The 22,534-nt window shown below is 37.1% G+C and overlaps 1 protein-coding gene across 1 annotated transcript in view; it reads left to right on the forward strand.

Moving 5' to 3' along the window:
- Positions 1-22,534, forward strand: part of GUCY1A2 (guanylate cyclase 1 soluble subunit alpha 2) — a 156,082-nt gene that overhangs the window by 101,574 nt on the left and 31,974 nt on the right. Inside the window, exon 6 of the mRNA XM_032204322.1 lies at positions 7,399-7,542. Within this exon, the coding sequence (XP_032060213.1) occupies positions 7,399-7,542 (144 nt within the window). The remainder of the gene's footprint in view (positions 1-7,398; positions 7,543-22,534) is intronic.

Genomic DNA, 22,534 nt, shown 5'->3' on the forward strand with positions numbered 1-22,534 from the left:
CCTTCCCTTCCCTTCCCTTCCCTTCCCTTCCCTTCCCTTCCCTTCCCTTCCCTTCCCTTCCCTTCCCTTCCCTTCCCTTCCCTTCCCTTCCCTTCCCTTCCCTTCCCTTCCCTTCCCTTCCCTTCCCTTCCCTTCCCTTCCCTTCCCTTCCCTTCCCTTCCCTTCCCTTCCCTTCCCTTCCCTTCCCTTCCCTTCCCTTCCCTTCCCTTCCCTTCCCTTCCCTTCCCTTCCCTTCCCTTCCCTTCCCTTCCCTTCCCTTCCCTTCCCTTCCCTTCCCTTCCCTTCCCTTCCTCTCCTCTCCTCTCCTCTCCTCTCCTCTCCTCTCCTCTCCTCTCCTCTCCTCTCCTCTCCTCTCCTCTCCTCTCCTCTCCTCTCCTCTCCTCTCCTCTCCTCTCCTCACCATGGGAAGTTACAAATCAGAAACAAACAAAAAAACAAACAAAAAACACCACCACCTCCAACAAACAAACGAAAAACAACAACAACAAACAGATTTCATTATTGCCAATGGGAGAAAAATAATATAAACATCTTTTCCATGACTTTAAGGTTTCTTTGGGCAATTTAAACATACATCATGAAAAGTAATTTATATAGCAATTTTTCTTCCTCAAATTAGTAACAAAGGGAAAAATCAGTAGCTACACTATAACCTCAATTATCTAATTGTCAGGGGAACACTATAATGGTCCATCTTTGACAGTAGTGAATGTGGAAACTTGAAGAAATACAAGAAGCCATAATAGCTACTTATGAAATATGTCAGACCTTTTAGCCTTTCATTTTGAAATTTATGCCACGAAATGCAAGGTTGTGTTCTTTATGGAGGCACCTAGATCAGTGTGTCTGTATACTGGGACAGAGAGAAAACTTGAAGAGGCAACAGGTGAAATGAAAGCCAAGTTTTTTAAGATGAAGAATAACACTTGTGTGGGGAAAAAATTACACACAAGCAGAGTTAGTTTTCTTAGTGAGAAGAGTCAAGGGAGAAAAGGAAAGAACATTAAATTACAATTATCTAAGTCATTATGCCTTTTCCTGCTGCTTATTTCTGTATTTTCATTTCTCAAGCTCTTTAAGAGGAAACTGATATCATTGCAACTGCTGTTCATTATTATTTCAATCTTATAAAATGAAACTTTATAGAATATCTTTCAGCAATTGGAGACTTTCTAGCTATTGGCAGACTGCTCATAAGTGATAAGAAACAGTTTAGTAATAAGCTTTCCTTCAGCTAAATATAGCATATACACTTTAAATGCTGTGGCTGTAAACAGGGTGTGCAGTGTAGAGAAACTGTTTAATATTCCAAGTTTACTGCCATCTTAAAATTATAAAATACATACTTACTTAAGCAGAAATAAATATTTCTGGTGATTAAAATAACAGAAACACATGAGACCATAAGCAGGATTTGATACATTTAGAAACGCAACTGAATTTGAAAAAGTATCTCTTATTCTATAGAGGGAGGATAAGAAATCAAAGACCTGGAAAAGGCTGAAGAATACCTATGTCTGGTTACTCTATTAGGACTTGGCATATTCCATAATACCTTGTTAAATGTGGCACAGGGTCTAAGATCAGAGAAAAAAAAGAAGCTGCTCAAGGACCTCTTACACCAGTTTTTTTTTTTTTTTTTTTTTTTTTTTTTTTTGTCATTCTGTCATTCCCAGTAAAAAGTAAGAGTAAGTAGGTGGAAGAAAATGGGCATGCCCTTGCCCCCATTTCTCGTGGTGGCCATTTTCTGTGAGTTTTTTCATGAGTTACAGTGGTTTGACCTGAGTGGATTAGCTCTGCTCAAATAAGTACAAGAATTAAACGAATGTAAAAATGAAACTTAGATTGCCTTTTTGTATCATCTGGTGAGGTATAGACAGTGTCACCCACTAGAACTAATCAATTTGCTGTAAATAGGCCTCGAGTATTAAAGTCTATAGGTGTGATACAGTAATATAAACGTAAGGTGCTAAAGTATGAATGTTCCTTGAATTAATTTGGCTTGATAAGGGCTCCATTAGCAGTCATTTTTGTCTCAAACAGCCAGCCAGCATTAACTAAAATCAGTAGTGCGACTTGCATTGAGGGCTTTTATTTCTGGATGACAATTTGAGGTAAAGACGATACTTCAACTGTGTTTACCTCTAAAGTGAAGTCAAGATGACTTTTTGTTTCCCATTTATTTATTTATTTGGAAAAAGAGACTGTAACAGTCTGTAGAGACACTGGCATGGATTATTTTAGGGTAATTACTTTTATTGTAGATATTCACTATGGAGTGATATAATAAATACCTACACAAACTTGTGAGTATGTAGGAGATAGGAACAATAGTACACAAGTACCCTTCAGAGGAAGACAAAGGATCTACAAGGGACAAGCCACTAAAGGTAGATGTTCTTCATGAAATAAAGCAGCAATTTTTGAACTTTCATTCCCATTCTTTTGTGTATAGTTAATCTTCTTTTCATCGTGTAATGCATAAAAAAGGAATACCTGCCCCAAACACACATATTACTTTCAGCCCTTTGATAAAAACAAGGTGATGAGCACTCCACTGTAACAGTTATAATCCAAATTATCTGTTAAGCTTTTACAGTAAACCTGTAGAGAGAGACAGGTCTACAACTAAAGCCACTTCTCCGTTCACCTGCTTCTTTCAGTGCATTAAATTTTTGTGATTGCTGTAGGAATTTGCAATCAGAATTGGCACAAGAGTGACCACCAAGATTGCATTTTTGATGCTTATTTCCTAGCTGTGCTTTGAAAAAGGTGCTAGTAAGATTACTTTGAGTGTTGTGATTCCTGAGTATTTTAGATGAAAATCTTACACTTGCCATTACAGGTTTTGCTTTCAAAATTATCTTTTGCCCCACCCCCACTGTGTGTATAAGACTGTGAAATTATGTGTGACACTTCAGAGCCTTCATTGCTTTGAGAAGTTCATATAATTCCTGGTGCACCTTCATTTATTCATGAGGAAAAGTACCACATTTTCCCTTCTGAACTGTCACTGAATCAACACCCTGACTTTATAACAAGGGGACATCATTTAGCTACAACTTCCAGTTTTTCAGTTAACGTAACAGAAGGTTTAGCTCCTGGTAGTTAGAAAAGACCCACTGGAGTTGCCCCAGGGACAGTCTATTAACCTCTGTTCTCTGCTAACATTATTGGAGAAATGATATTCTGCCTGCTGGGCTCCTAGGTTCATCTGCAAATCATATTCCATCTAAAATCCATATGAATTAAGGATAAGTAAGTGACTGTAAGATAATTACTGTAGAGCTCAATCTCTATAAAATGTACTGCTCATATCTGTAACCTGCAAACTGTATCTGCAGTGAGTCTTACGCATTGTTACTATACAGTGTTCAGCAGCCTGAGCGTATCTATCAAGAAGCAGTTTCTTAACAGCAGAGTGCACACAACTACTTCAATTACTTATGAATCTTAATCTTTGATGTGTTGTGGGGCCTGACAAAAAATCCTTTGGACATTTTCAATGATTTGGCAAGGAGTTACAGCAGGCTTGAGAAAAGACCTTTGTATAGCAGTGTAAGTAGCTGCAATGATTACTGGCTTCTTTCATTGTTAATTAAATATAAAAATGATATCCTGTATTTTTTATAGATTGGTCTAATTTTGACATCTATTTTCAACCTCACTTCTCTTCTATGTTATAATATATATTATTTCCCAATTATGAAAAATCCAGTGAAGCTGACAGAAGTGAGTGTAAATTAGTCATAAAGGATGAAAAATGATTAATGGTAGGCCAAGCTGTCAATGAATGCCTAGAAATATTAAGACTTTTAAGAAAAAAATCTTTAAATAGAACTAAAATATACTAAATATTAATAAAGGTAAAGCTGTCAACCATATGCAAAAAATGGCTGAAATATTCAACAGAGGACATTTTGTTTTTTAAAAGAAACAACTTATTGCATGGTTACAGTAGCAAAATACCTTTGCCTGTGTACCTTCCTAGAAGGATATGACAATCAAATATATTAATGCATTATAATATTCATATTACAAAGCCAAAATCTCAGAAGTTAGTTTAGCATCAGGTAGAGATTTCCTATGAAGTTTTATTACTGTGCTTAGTTTGATTAGCATGATATTGGACTGAGAACAGTCCTTAGAAGAAGGACCTGGGGGTGCTGGTTGATGAGAAGCTTGACATGAGCCAGCAATGTGTGTTTGCAGCCCAGAAAGCCAACCATATCCGGGGCTGCATCAAAAGCAGCAAGGCCAGCAGGGCAAGAGAGGGGATATTCCCCCTCTGCTCTGCTCTTGTGAGACCCCACCCTGTGTTCAGCTCTGGGGCCCCCAGCACAAGAAGAAGATGGATGTGTTAGAGCGAGTCTGGAAGAGGGCCATGAGGATGACCAGAGGGCTGGAGCACCTCTCCTATGAAGACAGGCTGAGGGAGCTGGGGTTGTTCAGCCTAGAGAAGAGAAGGTTCTGGGGGTCTTACAATGGCCTCCCAGTACCTAAAGGGAGCCTACAGGAAAGCTGGAGAGGGACTCTTTGTCAGGGGGTGGTGTGATAGGACAAGTGGGAGTGGTTTTAAACTAAAAGAGGATAGACTTAGGTTAGATATAAAGAGGAAATTCTTCACTCAGAACATGGTGGGGTCCTGGCACAGGTTGCTCAGAGAAGCTGTGGATGTCCCATCCCTGGAGGTGTTCAAGGTCAGGTTGGATGGAACGTTGGGAAACATGGTCTGGTGGGAGGTGTCCTGGCACATGGAATTAGATGATCTTCTAAGTGATTTGGAAGGTCCCTTCCAAATCAAACTATTCTATGATTCTACAGTCATCTTGAAGAACATTAAGTAGAGCTGAAGGCTGCTATTTTTAGCTGCATTGAGTAGTACCTTCCGTTTCTTCTAATGCTATTGACATTTACTCTAATTAGGGAATTATAAGAAGTCATGGAGCTTTTTGAGAAATAATTGGGAAAAAAAATAAACATTGAGAAATGGAAAATTTGCTTAACCTGATTTTGAAGGAGGACTGAACGAAGGTTAAAGTTTGGATAAGATTTAGCATGGAAATTCCAGTTTAAATGCTTAGTCAGAGAAAATCTTAGTAGAGATTGAAACCAGTTACAGAATGGTAAAACATTGGACCACCTTATCAGTAATCATCACATTTGGCCTTAACTAGCAGGTCAGTCTCAGCTGTCCTAATCATTCCTCTGCTACTCCAGTATTTTTGTCAGAGGAGTATCATAGGGACATATACTTTAAAGGGTATCCTTCAGTGGTACTATTATAATTTATATTTTTAGAGTAAAGTTAAAATGAGGAAGCTGGATTCTCTTTTTCCTGGTAGTACTGTGATATATATGATGCAATTCTGATGATACTACTCATTCTGTGACTGCAATTTAGCTGTTAAATTGGCTTACATGTTATGGAAATTTCTGAAGGGGAAGATGCTAACGAAATAAGTAGGTCTGCCTGAATATTGCAGGAACAGTATGTGGTCTCAGATCTATATTTACTTAAAGTGGTGTAATGCAACAAACTTTAGTGGAAAAGTCATTTTGAAATTAAGTCATTCAACAAAGAGTAAAATTTGTATTTCATTTTTTGTATCTGTCATCCTAGATTCAGCTCTCTGTGAGAGAGCTGAATACATTAATTTCTGTTCAAACTGGTTATGCTCATCCACAATTTTAAGGTTGACAACATCCATCTATTTGGATTTCTGTTGATTCTTTCTTCTGTGGTTGAAAAAATTTTACCATCCATTTCTTATCCATCCAGAGTGTGTTTTTTATCTTGATGCTTTTTTTCTTATTGTGATCATGTGTTTTGTTCTCCAGTTTGTATATTTTTCACCCACCCATTGTATTGTGCTTGCCCATCCATACATCTTTGAAAAGATGACCTAAACTGCAGGGATTTGTCAGTCTCTGCTTCTCATGGACAGAGATCCTGACATATAGACTGGGTAAAATGGGCAGACAGACAGGGGTATTGATTGCTCCCACATGTTTTTCTACATGCAAGTACTATTAGGAGCTTCTAAAAGTGAAGATGGCTAGCAGATGCCTCAGCTCTCAGGTCATGAGAAATCCTGAGCTGCTGCTGTATATCCTCCTGTATGATCACCAGGAAAGACTAAGGAGTCAAACTTGGCAATGGGCTTGTAACGGTTTCTGACTTGCTCATACTGCTGTCCTAGATTCCTGCTCTGGACACATTTACATATAAATGCTTACATTTCAAGATATTACCTTTAATTCTACTTCTCAACACTGGAAATTAATCTGCAAAGGTCCAGGTCTCCTACTATTAGTAGAGTCCCCACAGAAAAAAGAATCATCTGTATTTATTTGTTGAGTATCTCCTTGCTTAATGCATGCTTCTTTCTCACCCTAATCTTCGCTAAAATCTTTTCTGCCATTCCTGTAGTGTTGTGGGCATGGTGAAAGCCAAGTTAGGTATGTAGCAAAAACCAAACTAAACCTTCAGGGCTGAGTCTGCCTGGGCATGTGCTCACAGACTTTGTGTGGAGCATGATGCAGACTACAAAACACAATGCTGTCAGTAAAGCTGCGGAACTCAAGGGCATCAGTGTTTCTCAAGCTTCCTTCATCCAAAGCCAGAGGGCTTCTGTAATTTCCTTTGTTCCTTCTTCCTCCTGAGGGACAGCTTTCTTTAAAGAAAATCAAGGATGAGAGATAGGTAAGGCCTGTCTGAAGAGACCAGAGGGAACAGTCTGCTGAACTTGATGCCTGAAGGTAGGGAATTCACAGTCAGGTTGCCCGCACAGTAGAGAGAGGCAGCATTTCTTATTTGAAAATAACAGAGGCAGATGCAGTCAGAAGTCTGTAGCAATAACATCTATTTTTAAATTCTCCCCTACACCAGAAAGAGCTCCCTCCTAATGAGAAGTCATAGACTGTCGACTGTTTTTTATGGTGACATTTTGCTTCTTCTAATTCTCTTCCTAATGTACTTTTCTAGCAGAGCAAATAATAATTATGAATTATAATCATGTGGTACTATTCTTACCAAACAACAAACTCAACCGGAATAGTGCCAACCAAAGCTGCAAGCAATTTCTCATTTAGGAAAATAGAGTTTTCTGCATTACTGCTACGGGAAAATGTCATATTTCAGCTGATGGCATACATTGTTCTAGACGTAATGATCTTCTTTGTTTATAATGTTGATGAACCACTATGCAACTGCTTGTCAGGTTTTGACTGCACCTGTTTGCAAACTCAGGTAATTATGCTCCGTTGTCTAATTGCTTATTTTATGGATGTTTTGCTCACATGTTTTTAAGCAATGCTGTTTGATTGCAGATAACTAATGGTAGCGATCTCTTCTCATTATCGTACTTTAACATTTGATTTGTCTGATTGCTGCAGGTGGAAACAATAGGTGATGCGTACTGCGTTGCGGCAGGGCTCCATAAGAAAAGCCTTAGTCATGCTAAAGCCATTGCCCTGATGGCACTGAAGATGATGGAGCTTTCAGAAGAGGTCCTCACTCCAGATGGGAGTCCTATTAAGGTAACCCCTTTGTTCTTTATTCTCAGCTGGTCAGTGGTACATTGGCCTGATTAATTCCACTGTTTTCTGTTGGTAGAAATCTACTGCCAGGAGAATTTGAAATTGCATTAAGATTTCACAGTCTTTCTTATGAACATATAAAGTGGATGGTGTCCATCAACAATCACAGCTACTTTAGTAAACACAGCAGATGACACAAAATCAGCAGAGACCTAAAATGCACATTATGCACATTTTGGTAAATGTAGGGATCTACTTTGGACTAGCTGTCACTTTGTCATATGCTTATTTGTAGCATTATGCACAAATAGGTGCACTTCTGGAGCCTTTCTTCTAGTTCAGTTTAGTGTGAGAAGATAGTTCACATGTTTCAGGAATGTCCTGTGCTACAAGCCAAAACATGATGACATTTGGAAATACATTCAGAAGTAGGCTCCTGATGTGAACTTCAGCACTGTTGTGGAGGCACTCAGTTCTGCATCTCTGAGGGGCACATGTCTCTTATAAATAGTTGATCTGAATAAAAGAGTGTGTGGACTACTTGCTCTTTCTTGGTGATAATGTACTTCCTTCCCATACAACTCAAGTTCTTCCTACTAGTTGATATTGGAGGTAGCAGGAGGTGGAAAAACATGTCCATTTTGTATTATTTTAAAGTTCCACTCTGCTGTTCTGCTGCTTTTGATCTTGCACTGACCTTGTAGTTGCTAGCATTTGGAATGAGTAATAATGAAGTGAAAGATAGAAATTCAGCAGGGAAAAAAATCCATGCATTTCTTTTACAAGGTTTGGATCACATGTTGTCTTTATTATGTGTCCTGTTTCTGGTTAAATTGTTCTTCCCTTAACACAAACTTTTTGTTTTCAGAGGAAATGGAGGGATTATTTAGAACAATAATTCAACACTGTCTAAAGCCTATAACAAAAGCCATATGTAGCTGGATAAGAAGGCTGGACAGAGTTCCCATGGGATAATTTATATCATTGTTGAGTTGCACTTTGCAAACTGCAATTTCTTTTATCTATTAAAAATGAGGGTTGCAACCATGGATTTTTATTTTTTTTCCAAGAATTCAAAGACATTTTGAGGTTTTAAAACTTGACAGAAAATAAATAAAACTCAAATATTCAGTGCTGCTGAGATGCTTCTTGACCAATGAGAATATTACTAAGTTCCAACCTTTCTCTATTAGTTAAATCAAATCTTCAATTATATTACTTGAACTCTTTTTATGTGTCAAGAGTTCAATCAAGAGAGCTTTAATCTAAATGAATTGTTATGCTCTGAAAGGAGAAAGGAAAGTGTGGATGCACTCAGCTAAGCTAGAAATTCTATGAAATATAGCAACACAATATTAAAATGAAAATATATTATGTTCTGGATTAAATATTTCCATTTTTTAGTATTGATGGTTTGGTTGGTTTTGGTTTGGTTGATTTTTATTTATTTATTTATTTATTTTTAATTCCAGAAGAAAATATTAATTTGATTACTGCAAAATGTCCACATATCCAAAAACATAACTTTTTGTAAAAATGCCTTGGGCTGACTATGGATGTCGAACAAAAATTCTGGAAAAGTTTACATGGGCATTTATCAAACACAGAACAAGCATTAAAAGACAAATATTTTCTAAAGACTGAAGAAGAGATAGCATTTTAAGTTTTGATGTAGGTAATCATTTACCAATTCATGAAATTGGTATTCATTTACTCCAATCAAAATAGATTTTCTAGATTGATGATTTCTCTATTTTTCCAATGACTATAACTGACTAATGCATTCTATCTAAACTGTCATACACTGCCTTCCAGATCCTCTCCAACTTGTTACTTTCTCATGAATGATTCCTGCAATCATAGGGAAATTTTGAAGGTGTATATTTTACTCTTAGACTCACAGTTTGTGGCTGTTTTCATTTCTACTGTCATTTTTCTTTTGGAAAATTATTTATGGTTTCAGTGACTGCATAAGAAAACCTATAAAAGAAAGAATATGAAGACAATGCATAGCAAATATGCATGCATGAAAAAGAAAGTGCTAAGAATAACTGCATATGTTCAAAAAGTCCTAATGAATTTCCTTTTGAATTCAGAGCTATCAGTTCATCATAACTTATGCTGAAAGTAGAGGTACTGAGAAGGTCCTCAGTGGGCGTTAGTTATCCTGTTTTCAGTTTTAAGTGTGAGTGATTTCAAAGCTGCAGGGCTGGTGATACCAGCTAATCACATCTCCAGGGTGACAAAAGCTTAGGAAATTATTGTTGCCTTTGTGCTGAGCCTGCTAATTCATGTTTAAAAAAATGTATCATTTAGAAAGGCTTCTTGACTAGATTTTAAATGTATCAGGGTTAGGGTTTCTCTCACCTGGATTTCTACTCCGTAAAAGCTATAGAAATAAGGACTTTTGGAGAAGTCTACTCTAATTTGTCCTACTTTAGGTATCTTCTCTCGTATGAGATGAATCACACCCTAAAACTGTGTGTTTTCTCAGTTGTCTGTAAGGGAAGTCTGTAGACCTAGCCTAAATGTGGCTACTGAAATACACTGAAAGCTTCTACACTCTGTCAGATGAATCCTCCTACAAATGGCAAATAATGCATAGTTTTCTTGCTGATTATGTCAATGATCGTCACAGTTAAGTGTATGCACTACTTCTAAATTGAATTGGCATGACTAACTTCCAGCCAATGCTGAGTTGTATAGAGTGGCCCCTGTATTCATTAGTTTTTCACAAAACTGTGAAGGTGTCCATTTTGCCACAGACTCCTCTTAACAAATACACAATGTGCATAATCCACCTGAAGTTTAAGGAACCCCTAAGTGTGTGTAAATGTTATGATAGACTCAGCTCAGGACCGTTAATAGGAAACTTATGGCTTCACAGACTTTACAATTAGGCCTCACCATTAAAATAGTTAATATATTAACTATTATATAACAGTAGATATGAAGTACACTCCGTGAGCTATAAAATGGTCTCACTTCTAAACAGTGAACTACAATGTATTGTAATGTGGTTACTTTGAACTGGTCCTATTGATATGGATGTCAAAACAAGTGCAGTGTTTTGACTATATTTTGACCTTAATTCATATCTGCGACTCATGTTACTGAGATCAATTTACATTCCTTGAGTCCTTGCCAAGTGTTTCACATATAGAATACTGATGCAGGTTTGTTTTTTTTTTTTTTTTTTTTTTTTTTTTTGTAATGAAAAGCCTGTATCAGTGTTTAGATATTTGAAAACTTGAAATCCGAGGGCACTTTTCCTCATGCTGAAGTCTCTTTTTGATATTTTTGACAGTTTCCATGAACAACTGTGGCCTTCATTCTTCAGAATGGTTTAACTAGCTGTTTTGAAAATAAAACAAAACAAACAAACAAACAAACAAACAAACAAAACAACAATTACTTCACCAACTCTGAGACAAATTTTCAAAATGTAATTCCTAAAAATAAGGGACCTTCTGATCTCAGGAGTAACAGTCTTCTCAAGTTCTCCCCCCCCACGAAACTGGCTGATAAACCTTGACTGAATAGGAGGAAGTTTTTCTCAGCCATTTTATATAATATGTGACACCACAGTAACTTGAAGTTTGATTTCTGTTAACAGGCAGACTATTATAGAACAGTTATTCTGTTCTGACTGCATCTTCTAATAAGAAGTAAACACGCTAAAGTCTTGGTGTTTGCACTGGATTTCTTTTCCAGAGGCATACCTCTTGTTTAAGTTCTTTGAGTTCAGCAATGGGAAATGAGTTCAGAAGTTATCCCTCAGCTTGTTGGGGGTGTGACTGATCATGATGCACATTTAAGATGGCCAATTTCTTACACAGGCAATGTTCTTTTTTTTTTAAGGCAGACTTGAGTTAGGAATCTCTTCAGGTTGTCCTGCTTGCAAAGATTTCAGCTCTAGGGAAGCCTAACGGCAATTATGAAATGTAGTGCTTTTTATTTGATGATTACTCGATTAGATACATCTGGCTTTATGATTATGCTTAACAGAATATATATATTTTCTAAATTACTTTGATGAATATATTTCATTGTCATCTCAGGACTGAATTTGCCATAATGTAAATGTTTACTTTTTGTACTGCTTGAAATGATCATCCCCTGTGATAACAGCTTTATTGACATCTTATTGAATGACAATTACACATCCCCAGAAAGGGACTTGGGAAGTTAGGGAGAAAAAGTAAATGAATGAATGAAAAATACTATAACACATAAGTGAGAATTTAGGATAAGGTTTTCACCCACAACGTGCATTAGCAGACAATCAAATGAGGTTTGTTATCTGGGTTCACAGTCATCATTTGAAAGTATTCATTGGAGACTTTATGAAAAATCTGTCTCTTAGAGGACAGAGGACCTGTGTGACTAGCAAACACTGATGGGCCTCAGGATGGTGACAAGATATAAGAAGCAGGTCCAGCCCCTGGTCTCACCCTGTGAGTCAGAGCTCCTAGTGTGCCGATGAGGGCACTGTGCAACTGACATGTACTCTGGTATTTGTCACTTCCAGCATAGCCAAGGGAAGTGGAAATGCACAGACAGAATGAAGACCCCAGGCCTGCACTCCTTATACCAGTGTGAATAGCCTGTGATTTGCACAGTAATGAAAAAAATTTTGCAGAGAGAGTGAGTGGGCTATATTATAGCAGCCTCCGTAAGTCCTATCATCAGTGTTGTAACACAGTCTTCTCTTTTGAAAGAAATATTTGTAATGGAAAATGGGCTGACAGTTCTCCTGTGAGTGATGGAGGATACCATATTTTTTACTCAGTTCTATTTGAGGCAAAATCCCATTACTATAACATGAGCTAAGGCCTTAGTACAAAAGAAGGACTTCTGGCTCTGACACTGCTTGTAGAATTGGATATATGTTTTTATCCTTTTGCCAAAATGTATTTTAGTCCAGAAGCACTCATATGATTTAGCATCTGCACCACTAATTATATGTAGTGCCCCATGACTGTAGTTTGAAAATATTGATTTAAAATTCCCTCCTACATTTAAGTGAGCATTACTTGAATTTATGATATTCTTCATATTTTACTGTATTTCTTCAGATAAAGTGGAAGCGTGTTAATTTTAATAGCTAGAGATAATGCTGTAAGAAGAATTCTCCAGAGCATAAACCTTTAGAGATAAAGGTCACAAAGCGTATCTCATTTAATGTGTTTCAACCCATCAGATATTATCAATGGCATCACTTTTTATCATGCTTCAAATCCTGCCCAATTATTTAATAAGCAGTGTGTATCCTAAAGACACAGAAAGGTCTCCTCTGCAGTTTGTTGTTAAAAAGGCTGGTCTGGCAGAACATACCTAGTTTTGACTAATGAGATTTTCACAAGAGGTTATTCTGTCAGATTGCCAGCTTTATTTATTTATTTATTTATTTATTTATTTATTTATTTATTTTTTATTTTTTTTTTCCCCACTGTGTGAAGGTGGTCCTAGTAGGGCTGTGAAGAGATACAGAACTGGGAACACACTGAGGAAGAGTGAATGACTTACATGAAGCTGGAGAAATTAACTGCAGTTATGTAGAGTTGTTGTATACAGGTGATCTTAACTAAAACATACAGTTTTTCAAAACATGTTTTGAAAATTAATTCACAACATGTTTTAAAAGATGTTTTAAAAGATGTTCCACTACAGCAGAAAATTGTCATGTATATTTCAAATTCTCATGTTAATAATAACATGAGAATTAGGCCTGTATATGCTTTAATCAGAAACTGAAGCAAACACATACCCTCAGTTTTCTGTCTGTTTACCTGCTAACAACCAGTTCATGAAATAATCTAAAGTGGAGGAGGTTTTCTAGCTGATGCTGGCTTCAGCTGGATTAATTAATTCTCAGGTGAAGTAGGTGGGACCTTGTATTCACTGTGATTGCAAGGCACGTAGTCTAGTCCTTGGCTCAATTGTTTCTTTGTTATCAAGATACTCTGCATTTGCAACTTCTAACTTTCAGATGTGCATTGCCAAACCTGTTTTTCTATTGGATTTATAAACCACGCTCAAACAATGTAGTCTGGTCACACTATTAACACAAGAGCCTGTCTTTGTCTTTCAGCTAGCAAAAGAAAAACAGCATGGCAGAGGAAGATTTTCATATTGAGGTTGGGATTAACCTCATCTAATTTCAAACACTGACAGTGTAGGAAAATGCATCAAAATAGCTCCCTCTGTAAAAGGAGAGAATATAGGTATTTTAGTCTATACTTATCTGACATGCTTTCAGTGTCTACCTCATAATGAAATATTTGAATGTATGTTTGTCAGGTAAGTCCTACTTGCAGGGTGAGCAGGCTAATATGCTCTCAGATATATGGATTATCCCAATGGAGGGAGATGGACTGAAACACAGGTTCAAATCTTTGTTCAGTCACAGCCTTCCCATTTGAATTCTAGATGTTTTCCAGGCATTCCATACTTTAACTTCCTAAACGTACAATATAGGTGAGAGCTAATGTTTTGCAAGTAAACCCATTTCTGCAGCACGTCTAAGTTGTCTGACTTTAGAGCCATGCCATTGCATTAGTTTTAATTTGTGTTGTCTGTTTATATGCCTGTGTTTGTAGTGACTGGAACAATGAAAGCCTCATTTTGATAAACCTCTGATCTTTGCTTCTGAAGTGGTAACTATTAGTAAGCATGAACTCTGGCTCTTGAGTAAAGGTGTGAAGAGACAAAAGGTCTCTCTGTGCTGTTCATGCCCACAGTAAGAGGGACACATGGCAATGGGCAATGAGTTTTAGTGTGTGTAGCATCTTCTGCCTGCTCATTAAGTGTTCCCTTTTGCATTATGGTAATATGGCAGTTGGGCCCAGAACACAAGTAGAGTGAAAGTACTGACATTTGCTTGAATATATGCTTTTTATGAGTTTCTAAATGAAGCAGCCATTCCCAAACATACAATGAAGGAGAGTACTCCAGTGAGTGTTATCTGTGTAATCCTTTTCAGTGTGTCTTGCCTTGTTTTAATTTAGATTGTGGTGTGCTAGCTAGTGGTCCTCACCAAATGTGCATCTTTACGTAAGCAGTAACAGGTTGTCTGCTTTGTTTTAAGTTGTTGAAAGGATGACTGCTGATGCAGGCATTCTCATCAGCCGTGTATGAATAGCTGTGGTGTTACTGCAATGCTCCTAGCTCCATCTGTGGTCTCCTAGCAACTTTGCCTTGTACCTAATGTCTAAATCAGCCTCTGGAAGGTATATAATATCCTACTTCAGGCTGGATAGCCTCAAATAACTAATTTCATTGTGTTAAAAGAAAAAAAAATCTTAAACAGTTCCACAAAAGAAACACTTCATTAAGAAATATTTTGACTAAAAATGGTTGAGGAAGACAGTGCAATGGTTTTACAGGCTTACCAACATTTGGGCATCATTACTCCTTTGGGGAGCCTTTAGAGCTGCACGTCTCAGGGCAAAGCTAAGTGAAATGGAGAGCCTAAGCCAGCTCTGGAGACAGTTCCCTGGACTTGAGGAGAGTTTTAGTTCCTGCTCTATACCTGCCTTTGGAAATGCGAAGTGAGAGAAGCTGGTCTCCATGGCTCACTAGGCTTCTGGGAAATTGCAGAAATTGCAGGTTTTATTAAGCTATCCTAGGGGAAAAATTAAACCTTCCTCAGCCCTCCAATCATTTTCACTCAAGTGCTTCCTTTTGCCTGATTTTAATAATAATCTTTATTCTTATTTCAAAAACCACACCCATTATTTTCAACTTCCATTCTTTGGAAGGAATTTTATCATACCCAGTTATATGTTACACCCACTGTATGACAATGTTACTGAATATGTGTTGTAATAACAAGGGTAAGTGGGGTTTAATATAACTACTAGGTGCACAACAGCAGCTTTGTGGAAGAGGTTGGTCTGAAAAATCAGACAGATATTTATTCTGCTGAAGAAGGATGTTGCCCAAAGGGTTGGTTGCTATTTTAGATGGCATGCATTTCTTGCTTTAATCAGGTAGCAGGGTAAAATCTGTGGTAGATGATAAAGGTAGACTTTTAAAGCTACCAGAGCTTGATCCTCCACAGCACGAGTGTCAGCCTGCTGTGGCTGAAATTGCAGAGCACAGAAACATGATATCAGGATTGGCAACACAATGTAAGCCCAAGCTGAATGAATTAATTACAAGGCTATGAAGATATTATTTTTCTGACTTCTGGGAGGAAGAGACCTGAAAGATGAGCAGAGAGCTAATTAATAACGTGTGGATCACTGGGAAGAGAATTTGCCTTTGGACCTAGGCATTCTCCTCTCATGGATTGCTTTCTTTGACATTGCTCTTCTAAGAGCAGGAATCACAGAATCATTAAGGTTGGAAAAGACCTCCAAGATCATCTGGTCCAACTGCCCCCCTACCACTAATATTATACACTAAACCATGTCCCTAAGTACCACATCCAACTTTTCCTTAAACCCCCAGTGATGGTGACACAAAGCCCTATTCTGTCTACCCTTGTCTCCACGGCAAAAGTGAAACATACTTGTAAAAAACAGGGTACGTACCCAGGGCACCTTGTGGACTTTTCTATTATTAGTTCACATTGACTATTCCACATTCACAGCAGTTTGTGATTCACAGGATTTAGGTTTTACTGACTACAAAAGCATATGTAATTCAGATTTGCCTGTTCACTAAGGCAGGCAAAACCTTGCTGTGACGGATGTACCTAGTTCATAAGTTTGTCCATGTGCCTCACAGTGAGCATTCATGACCTCCTTCCCTTAACATAAGTAATTGCAGAGGAAAGACAAGAGATGGTTTCAAGATTTAATTCCTGCATGGGATTTGTGGCCACAGGATGTGCATCTGGATTGCAGGGTTAGATTTAAGGTCACCGGTCTGATTCTCACGGTTCAGTGGTTTTTCCAGACACAAACGCCTCCAAGTAATGTACCATATGTCTGGCTCGTAGTAGAGTTGGTCGGGAATTTTCCATGGAAAGCAGTTTTTGGCTGCAAACACTAAATTATCAGAACCAAAAACCTCCTTAGAAATGCCTGGCCACATTGTCATAAGTCAAGAACATAAATTTTTTATTTTATGAGATATTTTTTTTCTTTTGCTACAGAACAGCAAATAGATTAGTGACTAGGACAATCACCTGAAAAAGATTTTAAAAAAAAACAAAAACAAAAACAAAAACAAAAAAAACAGGAATTAATACAGAGTAAAGGATTGAAGTAGTGTCCGTATCCTTTGGGGAAAAAAAAAAAAAAAAAGGTTTTCTTGGCTATAGAGGATGGATGGAAGCTACCCTATGAGAAACATTTTGTATTGGGGCAGTTTGCACAGCTATGAAATTACACATTTTGGTTTAGACTTGCTCCACTCAGTGGAGTACTTCCATGTTGAGGCTGAAATTTTCAACTCTTATTATTGTCATCAACTCTTAAACTTTTTATTCAGGCAAAAGAAACCAACCAACCAAACAAAAAAACAGGAATAAATACAAACCACCAACCAACTAGGTTGAAAAATAATCAAATCTGAGATGTATGCTGGAAATTTAGGATGTTGACATTGTTATATCTTCAAGAAAACAACAATAAATGTTTACAAAGTGAAAACCAACATGTGTATAGTGATAATATGGATTTGTAAAAAAAAAAAAAAAAAAAAAAAAAAAGGTCAAAGCATTATATAATTTAAAGAATTGGTTTAAGGAACCCAGGGTGGCTGAATACTGAGCTTTTATTTCTGGTAAGTCAGGAGTCTATGTCACTGAATATCTTCTTCCCTTAAGTGTGTCTTTCTGTCATATAAGACCTAAAAGACAGATTTCCACTGTCAGCTACGAGAGTATTTTTCCTGTCTTCTGAGATGGAGAAGAGATGGAAAATGCTAAAAAAACAAACAAACAAACAAAAACCAACAACAACAAAAAAACAAAACCCTAAGTATTGATAAGACAAAATACACAAGCGAATGAAAATTCATGGAAAGTAAATAGTAGTACACTGAGAAGCAAGCACAGATTTTTGTGTATAAATAGTTCTTTTGTGGAGTCCAGCCACAGAAAACGCTGCAAGTTTTGAATTGCTTCCTCACTGAGTTAATAGACACAGGTGCTCTGACAAAGACCTCTGAGTGGGAATTAGTGGGGAGAAGACTTTGCTTTTTACAGCTGTAGATGTGGTCTTTACCTAGGTGTCTATGTTTCCAGCTGCTGAGATACTGCCAGGCAGCTGCTGCCCTGTGTTGTATTGCTACAGCATCTGCCTCTCCTTGTGCTTCAGCATCCAAGCTGTCTGCACCTGCTTTTTGGTCTGCTTCTCTTAAGGAAGCCTCTTCTGGCCCATGCTAGTGATAGGAGTGAGGAACCTCCTTTACTGTCCTCTGTCACATATGTTGTATTTTCCAGGCTGTGTAGTATTTTATTTTCAGAACCACCAGTACTTCACCAATGTCCCTTCATTTTCTTTCTTTTTTCCAAGGGTCCAAACAGTGGAGTTGCCTAAACCAATTGCTTTTATCTGGGGTCATAATGAGCCAGTAAATAGTGAGGCAAATCAGCCTCCTTTTATCTGACACTATTCTGTAAGCAAAAGATGGTATGTACACAGAAGCCCTCTGATATGGAGAAGTAACACATCCTCCTGGATGATGCAACTTGGGCATTCATTGTGCTAGGTGACGGTGCTAGCATATCTCCTTTCTCTTTCACCCTCCTGCAGATAGGAGAGAAAATCACATTAGAGGTCCTCTTCTACATTTTCTTCTCCCCTCTCTTTTGTTTCCTACTGCATGGATACTTTTGAATGAGGTCCACAAGAATTAAAAAGAAAACAACAAAAATTGGAGCTGAGCTGCTCCATGCCTACTTTTTTTATACTGCATATGCTCTGTTATGCATTGAAAAGGTGTAGTTACCTTGTCCCTTTGTCAGGTTTCTCCATCTGTTAATATAATTTTGCTGGGAGGACTATGCTCACTGCAGAAAAGGGCTACTACCAGCCCTGCCGACAGAAAGATTTCCCATCTTGTGAGGAAGAGCACCTTGGTAACCATTGTCTTTTCTGGCCCTGAACTGACAGCAGAGCCTTGCACAGATTCCCAGAAGAGCTGCTTTTGGGTTGTGTCTTTCTCAGCCCCACTGGGTAATCCCGTAGACATGTTAACCTTTATACAGCTCTGGCTGCATACTCCATATTTAGGGGATTTTTAGAAGCAGCTGCTAGCATCCCTTTGCAAGACCAAGGCAAAGCAGTTGTATTTTTTAATGAGAATTCACTACTTTTCTTCCTCCATTTCCTCCAACACACGCACCTCAGAGAGTAAAAGTCAAAGTCTGCTGTTTTATGCACCATTTAGAAAGCTCTATCACATATCTGTTGTCATTATGCTGTGCTAAACAGTGAGTCATGATTCTGTGCTATATTTGAGTGAACAGTTCAGATGGGGGGTGGATGCCAAAGGATAATACTTGGCCTTCTGTTTGAAGCTGACAAGTTCAGAAACATTGTTCAACTGTTTTAGAATAGTTTCATTCCCTGAGGAAGAATGTATTTCCTGTCATAAATAAATCCATAAACTAAACGTTTAATGGTATTTCAGCTTCCTTTCATATGAGACAGAGCATTTTGGAAAAAATGCTAATACTTCAGAGGAACTTGTGACAGCTTCTTCTGTTCAAATGTCGTCCTTAAATTTAAACTAGAGTAAAAGTCATTAAATGTAAATAAAGGACTTCAGAGGCTTTATATTGAATAACCTGAACTTTTCTGTAGACAAAATGATCTGTATGTTCTGGTATATCTTGTGTCTGATTTTGGGTTTTGCATTTATACTGGAAAGGAGAGGAGAGGAGAGGAGAGGAGAGGAGAGGAGAGGAGAGGAGAGGAGAGGAGAGGAGAGGAGAGGAGAGGAGAGGAGAGGAGAGGAGAGGAGAGGAGAGGAGAGACATTAGTTTTTAATGGAAAAGAAGAAACAAGGTAAAATAGTTTAAGGATGTTCAGATAGGGGCTTTTTAGTTTCTTCATAGCATGTGAACCATTTGATTAGGGGAATAAAAAGAAAGATGATGGGTTAGGTTGTACTGGAATTTCTCCCAGCTGGCAGAACTTGGAAGGATCCAAAAGATTATTACCCAGCAGGAAGACATGATTCTTATGTGGGTTTGAAACTTTCTTACAGGAAAAAGAATCAGCCCTGAGGAGGAAGATGAGAAATGATAGATCTCTGAGATCTCATTTTCATTCAGGGAAAGTAAATATCCACACCAGCAAACACAATGCGTTGGATAATTTCATTCCTATTCTTGCTGAGATGTAGTTTTCTTAGAGTGAACAAGATAATCCTGACATTCAGATAAAGATTATAACCCTAAAGTTTCCACCATTATCTTGAAATTTAAAGAGACAGAAACTGATTAAAACAAGCTTATCTACAGTGATGATATATTTGTATTCTTGAAATTTGGTGTTCATCTGGGAAACATAAGATACTCTTTACAAAAGGGTATGCTTCCAGTCTTCTGTGGATGTAGAGACATCTCTTACATGAATTGAAATGGAAAGTGAGTAATTAAATCCCTAAATACCTTATTAAAATTGTGTCTTTTCTGTTGTCTTTCTATGAAATATTATTTTTCATTCCATTACAGCTTGCTTGGTAGTAGATGATATATTTAGAAAATGGATGAAAACTACCTTTACCAAAAAAAAAAAAAAAAAAAAAAAGTTTAAAAAATAGGTTATTTTTGACTGTGCAGTTTCTAGAGTTCTTTTGTTCTTTTGGTGAGGAGCTAACTGCTGTTGTTACTACTTTACTACTGTTATTTCTACAGGCTGGTCTTTTAGAAATCACACTGTGGCTACAAACTCCTTACAGAATTAGATTTGTATCTGTTGCGAGCATCAGTCTGTTTTACTTAAAAGACACAGATTGAACCTTACCTTCAAGAAGTCTTTTCTGTTTTTTGAGTACTCTATGACAGTGACAATGACCAAAAAGGAATATAAAATGATGGACATCTTTCCAATTATTCCAATAAATATTAGTGTTTTTCTGAAAGAAAAAAAAAAAAAAAAAAAAAAAAGCTGTGATCAGAAGGTGGTCTTATTGTTAATAAAAAGTTGAGTTTTGTGGTCTGAAAATCAGGCCTCTGCAGAACACCTCAAGTAGGACAATTAAAATCCCTACCCACTCCAAACTGTGTATAGTCAATTGTAAAAGGTGTTTTTATGACGTGTGGTTATAGAATTGTGGTCTTTATTTATGTGGTATTTATTTGTGATTTTTTTTTTTTTTTTTCAGCTTGTGGTTGACTTTTTATCTTTTCCAGTTTGCAGAGCTTTTTATACACCAACTTCAGTAACTAGTTATTGTACTTTCTTCCCAATATTATTTAAAAATCATAATCTCACAAAACACTGCTTGCTTAAACTTAGAAAATAACACTGCTGGTCAGTTCTGGGTTTGATCACAATTCCTACTCATTTTAGCAAAAATAGTCCATAGGTTATAAGTAATGGAAACAATTTAAACTAGGTTAGCTACCTATACATCTGTGAATCTTAGTGGTTTGGGACCTTAGCTCAAGTCGTTTGACTTGAGTAGAAAATCTTTTACACTTATCTACCTTTGTTTAGCCTTTGATTTTCTGAGGTGAAGCTGTTTCTGAATATCAGTTTGCAGATACTGGAAGGCATATATAAAGACTTAAAATTTTTGTATCTGCATAACAAATATGTATGTGTTCAAGAATTTACACAGTGTTAGAACTGTACCATCTTGTAAAACCAAAAAAGTGTGGAATGTCTCTTAGGCATTAAAATTAGCATGAACCATAATTTATCTGCAAGTCTCTGGATTTCTCTTTTTTTCTCTCTTTTACTTTTATGGGTGTAAATAGATGACTCTGAAGGTTTAATCCAATCTGTGAGAGCCTTTGCTTATAGGATACTTGACTATCTGAGGTGTTGAGTATGTTTTAAAAATAAATTTTATTTCAGTTGCACATTTTTATTCAACTATGAATACATTTAAGGAATGTGTGTTTTATAAGAACTACCATAGTCGTGTTGAATTAAAAAATGATGGACTTGCATCTACCAAATCACTGTAGACTTTCACGCTTGTATGCATTTCACTGATACTTGTTTGCTCTAAACTGCTCTATTTTTGATTCACTTGTAAACATCTATCTTTCTGGACTTACTGAAGTGAATGCTAAGAGATATTCACCTAAAAAAATTAGTTAATATCCAAGTCCATGTCCCACACATAATTATATTTAGGTTTAGGTAATAACAACAAAAACTCTGAATCATCATAACAAATTGAAATTGTTCCTTAAATATACATAAGTATTCCACATCTATATATTATGTAGGTATTTAATGAAAGGCCAGATTCAGCAAACCTACGTGTGACTGGTGTGCACCCACATGAGCAGTTTATAGACTTACAGACTAGTGTTATGGTTAATAGTAAGAATGATTGTTGAATGTCTAATTTTGCCACTTTTCAATAGCTCATGTGTTTTATGATTAAAAGAGTATGCTTATATCAAAGGGAAGTACAAATACCATAACATTAAAATCTAGGAGGGAAAATGTATTTCAGTAATCCCTTGAATCTGTATGAACTGAAACAGACTATAATCAAGGTTTATTGGATGAGTTCGTTTCAAGACACTTACAGTACAGAACTTGCCCTTAACATATCATGCTGGGAAATCTCAGTAACTTTACTGCTCAGACACAGTAGGATAGTTATACTTAAAAAAATAAAATTGTTAACTTAAAAATATGTTCGTGGAGCTACATTTTATAAAACAGAAGCCAATAGCATGTGTTCAAGAGAATGGGAGTTCAGACAGTTCAGACAGTGTTTTCAATTTTGATTTACATGTAGTTTTTGGGATAATCGCAATTTCAACTGTAAAGCCTATGGAAGCCTGAGAAATCTGAGAAACAGCTTCAAAAAATACAGTGATGGATATTTTCTGTAG

This window comes from Aythya fuligula, chromosome 1, assembly GCF_009819795.1.
Source record: "Aythya fuligula isolate bAytFul2 chromosome 1, bAytFul2.pri, whole genome shotgun sequence".
Taxonomy (NCBI): domain Eukaryota; kingdom Metazoa; phylum Chordata; class Aves; order Anseriformes; family Anatidae; genus Aythya; species Aythya fuligula.